This window comes from Poecilia reticulata, linkage group LG16 (assembly GCF_000633615.1).
Source record: "Poecilia reticulata strain Guanapo linkage group LG16, Guppy_female_1.0+MT, whole genome shotgun sequence".
Lineage (NCBI taxonomy): Eukaryota > Metazoa > Chordata > Actinopteri > Cyprinodontiformes > Poeciliidae > Poecilia > Poecilia reticulata.
In genome coordinates this window covers 11,320,336-11,338,473 of record NC_024346.1, presented here as the reverse complement: position 1 = coordinate 11,338,473, position 18,138 = coordinate 11,320,336, and the positions used below count along the sequence as shown (strand labels likewise).

General features: G+C 38.6%; 1 protein-coding gene across 1 annotated transcript; it reads right to left on the bottom strand.

Annotated features, from left to right (window-relative positions):
• Positions 1-24: 24 nt before the first annotated feature.
• On the bottom strand, positions 25-15,783 carry ntd5 (ntl-dependent gene 5). Its single transcript, XM_008431549.1, has 8 exons — positions 15,677-15,783; positions 13,832-13,969; positions 12,747-12,938; positions 6,575-6,698; positions 6,037-6,113; positions 3,244-3,426; positions 2,942-3,139; positions 25-1,686 (listed from the first exon to the last, which is right to left on the bottom strand). Exons 1-8 carry the CDS (start codon positions 15,744-15,746, stop codon positions 1,604-1,606), a joined length of 1,065 nt encoding a protein of 354 aa, XP_008429771.1. The 5' UTR covers positions 15,747-15,783; the 3' UTR covers positions 25-1,603.
• Between the last annotated feature and the right edge of the window lie 2,355 nt (positions 15,784-18,138).

Genomic DNA, 18,138 nt, shown 5'->3' with positions numbered 1-18,138 from the left:
GGCATTAAAGAGCCAGAGAGCGGATCGCGTTCACGTCGTTTTCCTTTTATTTTAAACATCAAAAATATAAAACTCACAAGCCCCGCAGGCTTGATGTCTCAGACTGAGCAGAAAAAAAGGAGAAAAATAAAAAAAAGATCTCACAGTGAAATATGTCACAGAGTCAGTTCATGGATAATGTATCATCTGCTAATGAGCTATACATCCAGTGGCGGTTTTTGATGTGGACAATATGGCTCTTTTACCAGGGCAGCACAGTCTCAGGGGCGGCACATGGAGAAAAAGTTATACTCGAAGCAATCCTGTTCACTCCGACCTTTAGAGTCAGGCAGATCAATCCAAATTAAGGATGAGGTCAATGCTACGTCAGCATCAGTAGCAGATCAGTACTAGTGTGTAAGACTGATAGTTTAGTTTCAGATTGCCTTATAAAATCCTATTTTATTTCTTTCTCAATTCTGCCTCAAAAAGACTTGGTTTTGATTGTAATTTTTAGGAAACAGCACACACAAATTAGCTTTGTTATGTTGTTTCTGTTGATCTTGTTAATATGTATTTTGTATAGACATTTATAAACTTAGCACAAATTCTTTATAAGGTTTTAACAATATATTTAAAAGGGGAAAAAAACACCTAAATGTTAGAGGTTTGATATATTAAACTTGCATAATAAAAATTATTTTGATCATTATTGGTATCGGTAATACTGGCCCCTTGTTTATTTGGCATCGGATCAATACCAAAATATGCAGTATCACTCCCCTCTAGTCTGCAATTTAATTTAAATATATCCCAGGGATGAAACAAGATCTCTAAATGTATCAGTCAATTTATTTATCTATCTGCTCCTTTAGTTACCATTCACAAATCCTCATCCCTGCATATCCATAGGTTCACAATGAACCTTTGGTTTTATACCTTTAACATGCAATTCCCCCACATTTTTCATGTCAATATCCCCCACTTTTTTCAGACTGAATTTCCAGAGTTCTCAGTAACTACATTCTGTACGGTAACAAAAATCTGACTGCACTGACTATGCAAATGTTTGGATTTGATTTGCAATTTGAGTTTTGTGAATAATTTGTACTGCGCTTGGTCATCTCCAGTTCAAGAGCAAACATCCTCATCCTGATCAAATCAGGTCCGGGTCGTTCTGCACTGCAAGCAATCTTTAAAACAACTTGAAACTTGAAATCGTAGAAAAGACCTGAGGCCATTCGTGGCAGATAAAGCAGGGTAGGCGACTCGCCCTGGGTGCTGTGCAACCAAGAACCGCCACTGCGTATGTCGTAATTAAAGTCTCTACTGTATGGAGCAACTCAAGCTGCAGCAGGGTTTGAATATAACTTGTAATGTTTGAATGTAATAACAATGCCTTTTGATTAGTGTGCAAGAAAAACAGAAGTATACCTAAACCCAAAATGAAGAGCTTAGACTAATTCACAATAACTGTCAAAAAAAAACCAAAAACAAAAAAAACTAACAGATGTTGAACAAAGAATATCTAAGTGACCATAATTAAAGTACATGAAGCTGTGCTGAGTGTTCAGGGGGAGTTCTTAAACGGATGCATGTCTCGGTGGGTCGAGATGTTGGGCCGTCACTCCACGTCACCAGGCGCACATGTTTCGATTTCCGACACCAGCCGATGTGGGAAGAGTTTGTACTGCAACCATGTAGGCTCTGAAAGATAAAAGAAGAAGAGAAATGTAGCGCCCGGAACCATATGTACAAACATCTTTAAACATTAACCAGTTTCATGTGACGGACCAACACAGAGCAGGAAAAAAAAAAGCATGTTTTAATTAGTAAACTGACAGGCCACACAAGGAGGATACTACTAGAGCTAATTTACATCTGCAGCGCATGGCAGGTTGATGCGAACATGAAATCACACATGTAGATTAATATGAAGGAAAGTTGAAAGCACATGGGTGACAGAGTATTACGTTCACAAAAAGAAATGAGAAGGAAGTTTTTTTTATTTATTTTTCTCACCAATTTTAGATCTAAGACAACATGATGAGAAAAGAGCAAAATAAGCTACACAAGCAGTAAAGTTGAAGTGAAACTGGTGTAAAGTCCTGTGGCAACCAGACGTTGTGTAAAAGAGTTTGAAACTTTATACTGTGGAAGAAGATATAATAACTAAGACATCCTTTCTCTTTCAGCATAACCCAGCAGTTTCTGCCATTTCTTCAAGATTTTATTTCCACTTTATTCTCAATACTTTGATTTTAACCAGGAAAGACCTTTTTTTTCCTATCAACATTTCAACATTATTTTCTGAGGGACTCTTTGACTTTTAAACTTTAATCTGTAATTTAAAACGAAAAATAAAACACCAAAAAACATCTATTCTTTATTTTCTGCTCCAATTGACCCTAACACTCAGTAGCTACCAGCCACTGGTTGATGGATTTGGAGAATAATCCAAGCATGACGTGCCGGTCAGAAGAAAGCTAAGAGAAACTTTTCATGAAAACTCACAGTCTCCTTTAGTCATTGCATGTTTTTTCTCTGTATTTTCCTCTGATGTAGCCCTTATGAAAGTCATATAATCTAAACGAACTCATGTAAGGAACACAGCAAACATGTGGAAGAAGGAGCTCAGGACATAGGAAACCAAAGTCTATGCAAAAAGTTACGTGTTTCGGTAAAAATGAAAAGTGTACATCATCTTGAATGCATCATCTCAACACGCAATGCTAGTGGTTAAGCATGGTGGTGGCAGCATTAAGCTGTGGGACTGCTCCTCTTCAATGTGAGCTAAAAACAGAGTCTATAAAAGGCTGCAGAGGCAGAAATTCATCTTCCTGCAGCAGGATAATTAAGGACTACTTTGGAATAGTTCGAGATGTGTTGGTCTGTCGTTTAAAATAAGAAATAAAACAAAATCTCTGTTGTGAATAACTGGAAACGGCCTGTTTGGGTTTACCAAGGTAGCATTCTGGTGTCTGCAGCTTCCCATCAAAGCAGGCCTGGGCTGCTGTGAAGCTGCACTGCTTCTTGGGGTGTTTGCAGTAGAATGTCACGTTTTCCCCGTGGGGAACCATGGCGTCCGTGACATCAAACGGCCAACGCTTCACCCCACCAATCACAACACGGCTCCGCTCAGCAGGGATGACACAGCGAGCTGCGTTACGAAAACATGAAAGCGTCACGAAAACATCTATCTACACGTTTATTCTCAGAAATTCCAGGATTCCCTGAACCCAGACGCACTGATCCGCTCCTCACCTCGGCAGTGCGGCGGAGACGCGCTCCAGCTGCCGTTTGACAGACAGGTGATCTTCTGGGGTCCGTCCAGCCGGTAGTTCTTCTTGCATAGATAGTGGATGTCAAAGCCGACCTCATACTCAGTCTTCTGGACTGCGACCACGTAGCCCTGCTGCACTTCCTTTGGAGGTTGGCAGAACAGTTCTACAAGGCAGAGTGGTTTTATCGTTGTTAACAAATTCATTTTATGATAGAAAAGTGCTGAATGGAAAAAAAAATCAAAAAAATCAAAAAAAAACTTAAACATATAATCATTTATGATGAGAAAATGTTGGGAACAATTTAATTCAGAATATTGTGTAACAAACTCCGCTCAAAGGAAGTCAAGCCCCAATGCATGACAAATATTCAACTCTGAAGAATTTTGAATGAATATCAATTACAACAACATTGAAAGTATTTTTGAATTTGAATTGAATTTTGAAATCCAAAAATCCAAATATAACTTATTTTTTTAAAAACGGCAGGTTTGCCAAAACTGAAGACAAAAACCAACATATAAAGCTAATCCTGCAACAATAAACAATTAATCAATGATAAATTCAAACTAGCTCAATAATTTCCATTCTGATTATTAATATTTTTTGAAGGACATTTTTGTGTACATAAACATCATAATATGTTTTATGATGTCAGTTGTGTGTGTTGTTTATTTCCATTTTATTAAATGTCTTTGGTTGTTGTGTTTTAATTTGGGTATTTAAAATATCTTCCAGTTCCAGTGTTAAGTGTTCTTTAGTAAATTAAAATGTATTGTATTCATCTTTGAGAGAACAGCATTATTATGCCATTATCAACATAATACTTGGAAATGGTCTAAAAGCAACAGTAATATTGTCTACCGCAATAATTACTGAAACAGAAACAAATTACAAAAAAAAACCAAATATTAAAATACTTGATTAAACAGAACAGAGAAAATAAAAACAGCATGTTTTTAATTTTCACTCTGGGCCAAACTCTTTTAAAAGACATTTAAAAACACAGGAAGCGAGGATGGCGGTCTAATTTTTAAAGACGACGCGTTTCAAAGTTTGGGAGCCACAACAGAAAAATCTCCATCTCCTCTTAGTTTCTGCCAAGTTTTTGGTCTAAAAGCAGCTGGTTGCACCTCAAAGGAGAGTAAATCAGAGAGCAGCTAGATCATCTAGTCACTTAAAGGCCGATATTAGCACATTAAAATAAACTATTTGACGCAAAGGGAGTCAGTGAAGAGGTGAGATGTACTCATGTTGGTGTGTACCAGCAGCATTGTGAACAAGCTGAAAGAGAAACTTGACTGACGCCCTCATAAACTGCAGATAAATTCAAGCCTCAACAAACCTGGCTTAGATTTTACTATTTGCCTGAACTAGAAGACTTTTTTTTTTTTTTTGGTAAACTGAGCTGCTGTGTTTATTAAATTTAACATCTGAGTGCATAATGACTCACAAATTTGTAACAGAATGTTTGATGAATGACTCAAGGCAACCAAAATTAATAAGGGTGTTGCATGAGGTTCTGTTAGGAATGAATAAAATAACCTTTGCTTACTTGATGTCTTCAAGGCAATTTCATGGAGGATGGATGGTGCATAGAAATAGGTGCTGGAGGTAAGTAAATCTGGCCCTCATCTGTGAATTAGTGGAAGGAAATGCCATGTTTTCTTAAAAAAAAAACAAAAAAAAAACATGGCATTGTCATTGTAAATTTTGTATATTCTGTATGTAAAAAATGCTGCATTTTTAAGAATGTTTTCCGAGTGGAAAATAAGGAATGGCTTCAAAGATAAGTAGTTTTGTGCTTTTACAGCGAATAATGACACTGCATTTTTGCATTTATGGACATCTTTACTGGACTGACAAGCTGTCTTTTAAGTTAATTTAATAGTGAAACTAATTCGTCGTTCGTTTATCTTCACCAAAAGTCTCTGCTTAGCTGCGCAGTGTTACAGTTCGTAGCACCGTTGCCTTGCAGGAAGAGGATCTAGTTTGTCTTTCAGCATAGAGTTGCATGGATGTTTTTTCCCCATTCTGCCGGTCAGTCCAGAAAGTTTGAGTTTTGACCACTAGAGGGCAGGAGAGGACTTTGAAACGAAGTTTGGCGCTTGACGCGTTTGTGTGTGTGCGCGTGTGTACTTGTTCAGCTATTTTATTTAGGACCATTTCTGGTATATTTACTAACTTTATTAAGACTGATGAGCCCTTTGGGGACCACAGCCCCGTCCTAATTCGATGGGCCCCCTTGTTTAAGGTCAGAGGTTAAGTTTTCCACTTTCACAATGTTTACCTGCAAAGGGAGGCCATTTGTGACTTTTTCTTTTTTTTTTTTTTTTTACATTTCTACTCTGCTCTACAGGTTAGATTTAGGGTATGGTGTAAATTAAGTTTGGGTTAATGTTACTTCTATGGAAAATGTCTTGGTTATAAGTGCAGCTACTAAAATGAATGGAAGTCAATCCAAACTAGTCCTCAGTTTGCATAGAAGAACAAGGATGGGTGTGTGAGCGTGTCTTTTTTTTTTTTTTTTTTTTTACACCACGCTGATAGTGTAAAAAAATGCAGTTTCCAAACTAACACCTATTTTCAGTCTCTCACTCACTCACACATGATTCACTAACCTTCAGAAGTGTGTAAAGTCCTGCTGAGAGTGAAGTGGATGTATCACACACACGCACGCACACACACACACACACACACACACACACACACACACACACACACACACACACACACACACACACGCATACACACTGTGGTCAGTCTGCACACTTACTTTTACAGACCGGGTGAGGATGCATCCAGGTCTGGTTGTCTTGACAGAAATTTTCCCTGCTCCCAACTACATCCGCCCTGCAGGGTGGGAAAAGGGGAAAAGTGAAGGAAGCAGATGGCAGGATGACACATGCAGCAATGCCAACTGAGGAGCTTCATGAAGCACAAAAAGGATATTTAAAAAACAGTGTGAATGCATCCTTTGCTTGTGCGTCTTGTCTAAAGTGTGTGTGAGTGTGTGTGTGTGTGTGTGTGTGAGCATGAGTGCAGCAGCTCTGGCTGACACATCCACTCTGGCTCATCCTTTCCTGTGAGATGACTCAGTGTGTAAAAGGGAAGTCGATACAAGATTTGACTGTAATGACCTAGTTAGCTCAATGGAGGCATGATCAGCTGGGAGATCAAAATGAATTCCCTGCCATTCATCGCTCATCACACCAGCCTTCCTCCCCCCCCTCTTTTCTTTCCTTCACACTCCATCTATCACTTCCTCCGCTCCTTTCTGTGTAACTCAGAGCCGCACTCGCTCACTCGCTCACCCAGACAGGCAGCTGTAGCGGATTGAAGTCCCCACAGAGGCGCCGCCGTGGACGCTGAAGGTGTTGATCACCTCCTCAGGCAAAGGGCAGGTCGGCGCAGGAGTGTGTCCAGGTGACTGAGCCTCTGTGGTTCAAGGGAAAAGCAGGAGGTGTCAAAGAAGGTGAAGGAGTGATAGGAGATATTTACAATTACATCATTTGTGATCAAATCTGAGCAAATTTATAGGACATTATTCACTTCATTCATGTGCAATGAACCAGGCTCACCGCTGGTCTTCAAATAATGAATTCTACAGCTGAAACGATTAGTTGGATTCATCGTGATGAATCGATTATTGAACTAATCGTCAACTTACCTAGTAATCGATTAATCGTTAACTGAAGAATAGAGACTCAAAAAAACAAGTCATTCAGAGCATTAATTAAAGTAAAACTGTACAGAAAATATATACATTTTTCATTTAAGATAGACAAAAATCTTTTGCCTGCTAATACGTTCTTCTCAAAAGTCCTCAAGTGGCAAAGAAAAGTAATAATGCCATTTCACTGCAATTTAGGCAATAAAATATTTGCATCTTTTAATGAATTTCTAATATTGTATTTTAAAAAAGGCAGACTGTAAATTTTTTATCTGACCGCTTGTTTACTTGTCAGACTAATCAGTTGAATAATCAGTTACTAAAATAATTGTTAGTTGCAGAAATTTACATGAGAAAATTCTCCTGTAAAGTAGCACAAACAGTTTTTTGTTTGTTTGTTTTTTTGTTTTTTTTTTACATATGGCTCATACGGGCATTTGCCCAGGATGACATTAGAAAGGGGGCGTAAGTGCATCTAATCAGCAATCAAAGGAGAGTTGGCACTCCGGTGTGCTGAGTTGCTGAGTTGGTTTGTTCCTTTCCTCCATTTTGAATGATTTAGGGCAGCAGGGAATTCAAAATGAATCAATGCAAACACTGTCATTCCTGTCTTACTGATGAGCTTCTGGTATTCTGCAAAGGAAAGTGAGCAAAAGCATCAGCCTATGGACGTGCAATAGTTGTAGAAACACAACCTAACAGACAAAACAGTTGTGATTGTTGTGAAAGATGGACCATCAGAAAGCCTCCCCTATAAAATGTATTGAGGTTTGTGGTTGTTATGTTACAAAATGTGTCTATAATACTTCGCCAAAGCACTGCAGAACCACAAAACCTGCCGGAGCCTTTACCCTGCACACTTTAATTATGTAATTTTATTGGGTGCTGAGTTTTATTGCAACTTTGTTTCTTTTACTTAACACGTGTATGTACGCATCTCTACAACCCTGTAGTATTACTAAACTGTATAAACCCAATATATTCTGAAACCTGTCTTGTTTAACCTTCCTGCGACCCAACAGAGGCGTTTCACCCAACGTCTCATTCTATTTCAGCAGAAATAACCCGTCTTAGGTAATAAACCAAAGTTCGACGTGCAGGTGAACCACCGCCTCAAACCTCTCCAAGCTTTCAGGTTGTATAACTCGTGGCTCTGATCGTTCCCGCAGCTGAGAGCCTCACGCTTGTGCAAGTAAAAATATCAAGAGTGGTGCTTTGCAGAGAGAGGCTGGAGTGACCCGAGCGGTTTTGAACAGGAGCGCTGCTTTGAAAGGCAGAGACTGCTCTCGCCTGAGGACGATCTCTGCCTCTGAAATGGAGAAACGCAGAGATAAGAATGTAAAGGCACCTATGGGAGAGGGAGATTTTTCTTTCTTTCTTTTTTTTGTTGGAGTCAGATGAGAGCCGGATGCCAAGTTCTGTTTTCACATACCGCCCCTCTCCTGCCTTGTACTGCTGCCGCCCCCACTCACAGTCTCTGGCACCAAACTGCAGTGAAACAGGTATATCAGATTCATCTCCTTAAAACTACAAAAAAAAAAAAACTGCACATTTGAATGAAACACGGCGAAGAAAATGCATCATTTCTGACTAAAAACGGATCTGGTTATGGGGTTTCACTCGCGCGAACGTGCACCTTGGCATATCCACGCTATGCAAACTAAACACCCCGAAGCTGCACGCCTGTCCTTGGCTCCTATTGTGGAGAGAGACCTTATCGGAGGCCTCAGATGCAGAAGGATGAGCACAGAGAGCGATGAGAGGAGAGGAGGAACGGACAGAGAAGAGAAAGGCCTGAAGCAGCATGAGCAAGAGAGCTTTCTGACTCTCCCGTCTGTGATCTGTCGCCCACACACACACACACACACACACACGCAGACACACACACAGACACGCACACACACGCACACACACACACACACACACACAGACAAACAGTGTGACACATCTGCAGCCCACCCCTCTAACACATCCACATCCAATCTATCCGGAAAAATACCTTCCTGGTAAACACACACACACACACACACACAGACGCTTACATACGTAGGCAAGCAGTGCACAAGGCACACACTCTGACAGGGACCCACTGCCCACCGCCTCACAACAGACACGGATCAACTCTCTCACACCAACACACACGACGCTCTCACACGTTCAGAACCCACCTACCTTCTGCCCGTCTCTCCACGGCAGAGAGCGAGTCGACGATTTTTATCCTGATTTCATGTCTTCCGAGAGATGAAATGCATATTTTAAGAGAGAACGCAGCTCGGATGAGGACTTTCCTCGGAGAGCACGTTCGGTACAGCTGGAGGTGGGTGACTAATGCGGTCTGTCTCAGATGGTAAAAACTGACAGCAGTGACAGGTTGACCAAAGATAGTCAGGGAAAATTCAAGATAAGTTCTGATAAATGACTATTCTATTTATTCATGAGCAGTTTCAGGTTTGTGCCTCCTGCTATATTTTAAGAAACATGAAAACACACAAAAAAAACTAGTTATCAGTTGTAGATATCCAGATTTACTTTAAATTTTAAAATAAATCATGTTTTATTGTAGCAGCATCATCTCACACTGAAAAATATATTTTCAAATTATTTGAAATTGCTTGTTCAATGCAGAAACAGCACCTGTCAAATATACTGTTGGCACAGAGGGGGTAAATGCAACATGAAATTGATCAAAATATTAGATGTTGCAAGTACCAGTAATGTGTGTTCAATCTATTGTGCAGATCTGGAGTCTTACAAAACTAGCCAATGAGGTTGAGTCTTCCTGAGCAGTGCAAGTCAAATAACTTGAAATGTCTGGAGTATAAATGAAGATATTTGTGCTTCATTTTTACTTCATTTTTTTTGTCAAAAGGGGAATGACAAACAGATTCTTTTCCTCAAAAATGAAAAATGTTCCTGCTTTGTCTTAACTTTTAAGAGATGCCTATTACATTTGCAATCAGAAACAAACTTCTTGGTTAAATCAAATACATCTAAATATTTCAGTCTACAATTTCAGCAGCTAAAGTTACTTTGTTAACAAAATCAGTGAAACTGAAATACCAACAGGTGACTAAATTGTGACTGTAAGATCACAGCATTCTAGTTGTAAGACTAAACTCAGATCGCTTTCATACTTCAGTTTCTCTCATCCTCATTGCTTTCACGCCAATCAGTCGACTGCTGCAGTTTCAACCCTCGTCTCTGGGAAAGAAACCTGCGGTTAAGTGCCTTACCCATTTGACAACTCATGTTGTGAGTTGTTAAACTCACAACATTTCAATTGAAAGATGTTTCTTCCCATGATCCTTTAAAAGACAAACAAGCCCACAGCCTCACAGATCCACCACTATGCCTGACATTTGTCATGATGTTGAAAACCTCAACCTGAGACTAAAACTCAACATAAACACTCACGTTTTAATGACAAAAAGCTTGAGTTACTCAGTTTTGTCTCCACACAGAATAAATGGACTCGGATAAAACATGTGGAGTGTGGAATTGTCCCGCTGCAATAAAAGACTCTTTAATTTGAAGCCAGAATTATTGCTTTTTACATTTAGAGAGTAAACTGGTTCTAAGTAAACAAAAATGAAAGATGTCTAAAATTGAATCCGTTTGAAGCTCAAGTCGCTCGTGTGCGACCGTTCACTTAACCATTAATTTAATTTGATGCCATTTATGTGCAATTCACGTGTTTAGAGGCACTAATGGTTCACAAACAGCAGGTAAGTTGAACACAAAATGCTGCTGTTAAACTAATATGTTGTTGGAAGTCAGATTTATTTTACTTTGATGCTGTAGTCGTCGCATTGTGTTGATTGATTCCATTATTCTCAACATGTTCAAGCAACAATGAAATTATATTTCGTCCACCACACAGCAGCTCACAACCCCCAGGATATTTTCTTACCTGTCCAGTTTGTGAAAAGTCGGTTTGACAGAAAAACATTTTGACATTTTGTTGGACTCTTATATTTTCTGAATTTGTGTCCATTTGCTACTGCAGCTCATCAGATGGAAAAAAAAGAAAAGAAAAGCGACAGTCCACAAATATCTAGAACCGCAAGAGTATATTTTTGTGTCTGTTGTGTAACATCCCACCCATAAACTGTAAGAGCAATTCACACATATTAGCAACTCCCTCTGTAAAACATTTTTGACATTTCTCGATCAATTTGTACTTGTGAAGCAGGTTTTTAGCACAATCGCTTGTCATTTTGTGGACGATGCTAAATTTGTGACTTCTTTTGTGTTTACTCGCAGATTTTTGCTCATTTGTTCCTTTGTGTGGCTGCAGAAACAAACGCGTTGAATTCACACGCACAAAAAGGACAAACTCAGGAAATATACCATAGCAAAACTGTGCAATGTTTTTTTATGTTTGTTTTACAAAGCAATGTTGATTTAAGACAGTCAAAGGGTTGAATTGGTCAGAAGAGGGGGAAAGTGACTTGTTGCACTGTTAAGGTTTTTAAAAAATGGTTTTGAATGTCGCAAAAAGTACGATTTATTCTCCCTTCCAGTGTGGTCTGCCTGAAATTTGTGCTTAAAATTATGTTGTCCCTTTTTAAAGTGCATAATCCAAACCTAATCACTATTAAAAGGATCCAACAGATGCTTCAGATACCAAAGTTAAAAAAAAAAAAAAAAAAAAAAAAAAAAATAATAATAATAATAATAATAATAACTCCTCTTATGAAGATTTGTCTCTATTTTCCAACTAGGATCGCTCAGGAATCTCTGTTTAATCAGTGCAGAATCATCAGTTATTTCAAATATTTCGACTTTAGCTGACACATTTATTTAAATGAACTCAAGTTCGCTGTTATGTAAAATATCTTTAAGAAGTAAAATAAATAAATATCTAGATCATCTTTTCACTTCATCTTCTGTGTTTTAGGTTGAAAGGAGAATTGCATCCCTTCATGATCACAGACCAGAGATGTTGTGTGTTACTGAGATTGCTCAAAAAAAAAAAAAAAAAAAAAACATCTGCTGAAAGCTGTTGGTGCAGAAAAAGAAAAGCGACCTGTTGTGCTGTTGGGTTCACAAAACATAAAAGAAAAAGGGTCGGGGGTTGTCACAGATTCACTGAGGTCTGCCTGGTGTATTTCTAATCACATAAATTGTATTTGAAATGACGCTTGGAGGCCTGTGTTTACAGTGTTCAGGCAGGAAGTGAACAGAGACAAAATGTGCTTTAGTGTTTTAGTATCATGAATTGAACCACAGACTTTTGAGACGTCCAGGACTAAAATTGATGAGGTTTTCACTCTACCTTCCTTGAGAAAAAATACAAATAGTTTGATTTTCTGCCATTTTTTTTCTTTAGTCTGAGGGAAGAATGATTTCAGAACAAATCTGTAAATTAAAAAGAGTTAAATGCTTAACTAAAAAGTGTTGGTATTGACTGAAACCAAATGAGATTCATTCAGAAAAAGCTTCTTTTTTTTATTTTTATTAAGTCTGTTTTCATTGAGGCGACTGACAGCCTGATAAAGACTGGGCCACTTTAACAGTTCAGCAGCAAAATCTTGGATCTCTGAACGCTCTGGTTGACATGGTGACGGGGAGAATAGGTCACAGTTGTGCAACACGTTTAAGTCGGCACATTCACAGAGGGGTTTCAGTAATGTTTATCTGCCTCTCTCTTTTTCTCCCCATCTGGTGCAAACACACAAACTCCAATGCTCATTCCATGGGCATAAAAAAACAGCCACACACTCGTATTTTAAAGTGTCAGAACTAAAGAAGACAAAGGAAACCTTTTCTGTAAATTTCTGGACATATAAAAAAGTGAACAATAAACCCACCTGCGCAGATGGGCTCATCCCCACTCCACTGCCGGTCACCCTGACACCGACGAACCGTGACATCCGGGCCATCGGGCAAAGTAAAGCCCGGCTTGCAGCGGACCTCGAGCAGGGCAGAGAAGGAAGGAGTGGCAGACACGAGGCGAAACATCAAGTTTTCACTCGCGGGAAGAGGCCAGGGACAAGTACGACCTGCGGTGGGGGGAGAGGGAGAAGATCCAGGAGGGGAGAGAGGGCAGAAAACAAGAGGGTCGGGAACAAAACAATTCTTAGGAAGTGTTGGATGGCAACCAAAAAAAACAGTTACAGCTGAATCACTTTAAAAGAGCACTAATGAGGTTGTATAACTAAACTGCTTGCAATTACAATGCCCTACTTTATGACACACATACACAATAAAAAGCTTGTGTTCTGCTTTCTGAGGGGTTGGGGTTGTTGGGTTTTATTTTATTTTCCAGAAAAAAAAACCCAAAACAGATTGTGTGTTGGCTCAAATAAACAGAGGCAGATTTATTATGTGCGATTGGGCTCACAACCCAAGGCGTTATTTAGTCTGGGGCGTCAACAGAAAAGCTCATGAGGTTTTTGGTATCAGATTGGAAGCACAATATATATATATATATATTTATTTATTTTTTAATAAGAAATGCTTTTGATTAAGGGGGAAGGCGGGGTTGGAAACACATGAAAACTACAAAACACAGAGTGGACAGACTTGGAACGAAAATACCTTAGAACAGAACTTTGATTAAATATTCTTTTCATGAGAGAACAAAACGACAAAAAAACTTAAAAATATAACAGTCAGCTGTGTGGAAGTAAATGTGTCTGTCCAGTTAAGACTTTTTGGAGAAAAATGTGGGGCTGTAAGCTCACCATACTGGTAATTACTTAAAAAAAACACACACACATAACCTGACAGTGAGAAGACTTTTCAACTTTTTTTTTCAGAACTTTGTTTATTTTTGATTTCGGGGGGCTGCAGCAGGAAGAGCCTGCCCAGGTCTCCTCTCAAGCAAGAGCCGCCCCTGCAAATGCAGATGCGCATAAAGCCTTTCACAGTGAATCGTAATGAAGCCAGTTACCTGGAGCCACACAGCTCAGACCACACTCGCCGTCGCACAGGCACTGGCGCTTGCTGCCGCATTCTGCGTCAGATTTGCAGGTCCGAGGACAGGCTCTCGTTTTCCTCTCTCCTCCCTGAAGTCTCTCCACACACGACCCTGTTGTGACACCAACACTCATCACACACCACCGCACTAATCATACGACTGCTCACATCTTGAGAGACTCTGTGTGCCAGCTCTGCTTTTGTCTTCTTTTTGGAGAGGGGGGAAACATTTGCGTGGGTGCGTGAGTAGACGAGTATTTCCATGGTGGGTTTTGTTTAATCCCTTCTGTTCAGCTTTCGGTCTCCCTTCTTATCTAATAATGTTTCATCTGAAAATCTTACAACTGCACTTAATTTGAACAATCTATTCCTTAAAATGGTGTTCATATTTATTGAACTTTTTCCACATTTTCACAAGGTACAACCGCAAATTTCGTCGATATGGCTTTTAGGTGAAGAAAAACAAAGGAGAGAAAAAGTCAGAGCAAGCATCAGAAGTAAGCTAATTAGTTAATAGAGTCAACCTGTGTGTGTAATTTAATCTCAATATAAATGCAGCTGCAATGAAAGCTTGAGAGATGAACAAACAGCATCTCACAGATCACAGTTTTAATCCGTCAGAGCAGAAACAGTTTGGCACAACTGCAAGCCTACAAAATAAAAAAATGACTGCGCGAAGACGGCATTTGTCAGAAAAGCAGCCAAAAGGCCCAAAGTAACCACAAGGAATCTACAGGAGCCCTGGAGATCTGTAGACACAGTTATTAGTTGTGCCCTCAAAAATAATCAGTTTCTTATAGAAGAAGACAAAGCCAAAAGGAGGCATTGCTAAAGGCAAGAGGTTTGCTATTGTGAACATGTTTTTGGCAGCAGCATCATGCTGTGGAGATGCTTTTTTTCAGCAGAGGCAAAGAAGCTTCTCAGAGTTTATTGGAAGATGGATAGAAACAAAGCAATATTGGAACCAAATGTACAGACAACATATAACAGCATGCAAACACAGCAAACACACAAAGGTTTAGATCTAAACGTGTGCTAGAGCGGCCCAGTCAAAGTCCAAATCTAAATTCAACTGAACATCAGTGGCTAGGCTTGAAAATTGATGTGCACAGTTACTATGTCTGATCTACGAGTCGCAGACACACAGCAGCGACTCGGCTGGATGCAAATGCACACCACGCTTTTGAGATTTTATTTGTAGAAAACATTGAAAGCCATGAATCATTTTCCTTCTAATTTACGATTACAGACCACAATGTGCCACACAAAATCCCAATAAAGTAGTTTCAAAGTGGCAACATGTGGAATAAATCAATGAGCAAAAATGCTCTTGCAAAAGCGCTGTATGTGCAGCAACAACCACCTTCTTCCATTGACAACTGCGCATGTTAAGCATCAGTTTCGTGCAACTTTAAAAATGTTACAGAACGAGAAGCAAGGGTCATGCCAGGACCCAAACTTTTCAAAAATACTCCTAGAAAGTGAGGCAAAAAAAAACACACACACACACACACAGCTACATTTATGCACAAATATTAACACAGAAAAAAATATGTAGATATTATGTGTAGTCTATAACATGTAATATTGGGTCTTAAAAATAGAAGACTGTTTTAAAAATCTGCAATCGCCTGATCAAAATGCTAGTTTTAGGAAGTTTTGCAGAAGAGTGTTTAGTGCAAACTCCAGGAGTTTGGTGCTTAAATTAAAATGTAATGTGTTTTATTGACACAATAAGATGTGCCGATATATGCTTTTATTAAACCTCATTTAGTGAAATTTATTTCCAGCTGTGATTTTCTCTGAAGAGGAGCCTTACCTGAAGCCTGAGGGGAAGCCGTTCCAGTCAGAGCCCAGAGGAAGAGCAGCAGCAGTGCAGAGTCCATCATTAGAGCCAGACCTCAGGATGATATGAGTGAGGGACAAACACACATGCAGCTTTTTTAAAGAAGTAGGTGNGGGACGGACACAAAGGGTGGGACAATGCAGGGAGTGGGTGGGGGGTGGTTTCAGAGAACCCAGGAGCTCACATCTGTTTTGTGTTGAAGACGAAGAGAAATGAGGAAAATTCCACTCTGAGGGACCTTTCACCCATTTCTGTTAAGACAGCACAGACTGACAAGCTTATGAATAGACCTGTAAACAAGTTTTTATTTTGACAACACAGCTGTGGTATAGCTGACACTTTCAGCTACATTCAGCAGGTTAACCACCTTGGGAGAATGTATATATCTTGGAGTAAAAAAGTATTTGGTGAAAAGTATACTCAAGTACTGAGCAATTGATCACAACATCTGATTTAATATTTTAAAATGATGTCATCAGATAGAAAAAAAATATCAAGATATGTTCAAATTCTGGTATCATAAAGAACAAAAGTTTTTTAAAATAACAAAATATCAAATTCAATTAGAATTTATTTTTTCAAATCCCTTTTTGGTAACACTTTATTTGAAGGGGTGTGTTTAAGACTCACATTACATGACATAAACATGACACAACAACTGTCACGAACACGAGGGAGTCTTCATGAATATCTATTACTGTGGTCATGAAGTGTCTTTCAGTAAATAATGACACTTTTAATACAGATTTGCATTAAAGGTTGCATTAAAAGTGCATTATTTAGCATTATTCGGTAAATAATTACACTTTTATGCAAAGTTGCAATAAAACGTACATTAAAAACCAAGTAAAAGAGTCAACTTTGCATTAAAAGTGTCATTATTTATCGAACGAGACTTCATGACAAGTCGTAAGCATTCATGAAAACTCCCTCGTGTTAATGAAAGGTGTTATGTCAGGTTTATAACAGCGTCATGTCAGTCTTATGCACGCACCTTCAAATAAAGTGTTACCCAGGGTCTTTTTTAATAGAACATATAAATCTAATACTTACAGACGTTAATTTACTATATGTTAGCTAGAAGATATTTAAGTACTTCCGGTGAATGTAACAAAGATTGTGTCCAAACAAGAGGCCTCACTTGAACATAAAGTGTAGACATGTAACTTTTTACTCAAGTAAGAATAACGATACTTCATAATAACATCACTCAGGTGAAAACAAAAAGTGTGGTGATGTAAAACTCCTCTTAAAAGTATTTTTGTTTGTTTGTTTTTATTATTATTATTATTATTATTATTATTATTATTATTATTATTATTATTATTATTATTATTATTGTTGTTGTTGTTGTTGTTGTTGTTGTTGTTGTTGTTATTTTAACGGTACTCAAATAAATGCAACTAGTTACTACTCCTCACCTCTGGCCACAAGTCATAAGGGAACTTGTAGAAGAATATGTATCATTCAAATGAAACTGAAATATAACGTTTTGGGCAACATGCATGGGAAAAATTTACATACCATAAAACATTGAATTCATCCTCCCACGGGGATACATGGTGGTGATAGCATTATGCTTGCAAGTTAATAATTGGCTAATATTGATTTTAAAAGTACTGCCTTTACCTGCAGATTATTTCACTTATAAAAATGTTGTTTAAGTGAAAAAATCCACCAGAGGAACTAGTACTTTTTTAATAAACATTAATATATTATTGATTTAATTTTGCTGAGATGTTACTTATAAATTAGTTTTGTTTTATTTCTAATATACTAAGATTTTGCCCTGGAAACTAGCCCAAAAATACTTCATAAGATTTTGTGTTTTTGCAGTGTACTTGAGCTTAAGCTATTTTGCAAACAGACAGGCAAATATTTCAGTCTCTATATGTGCAGAGCGATGTCCCCAAAAAGACTTGCAGCTGTAACTGCAAAGAAAGCTGATTTATACAAACCAGTAGATGTTTTCCTTCCACTTTACAGACATGTGCTCCTTGGTGTTGGTCTATCACACAAAATCACACTAAGATGCATTCAGTTTGGCTGTTTCAAGGGTCAAAATATGAAAAGGTTCAAAGGAGATTAATACTTTTGCAAGGCCATATTTAACACCATCTCTAACGATGGTGTTAAATATTTCCCAAATATCCAAAGGGACAAGCACAGAGTTTGTGAGACAGCTGACAGGCTTAGGAATGCGTGCAATGTGAACAAACAAGAAGAAGATCAAAATATCAGAACAGCCCTGGAGCATCCCAAGACAAATCACAGTCTGGCTATCACTCCGAACTTTGACCGACTCTTTTCCCCCTCTAGAAACCCAACTTATTTCCAGATGGAACTAATGTGAAACACAAACTTGTGAAGAAACAGTCAAAACAGAGCAGCAGTGGATGAGAACAATCTTTTATTGGTGTTTTTTTTTTGTTTTG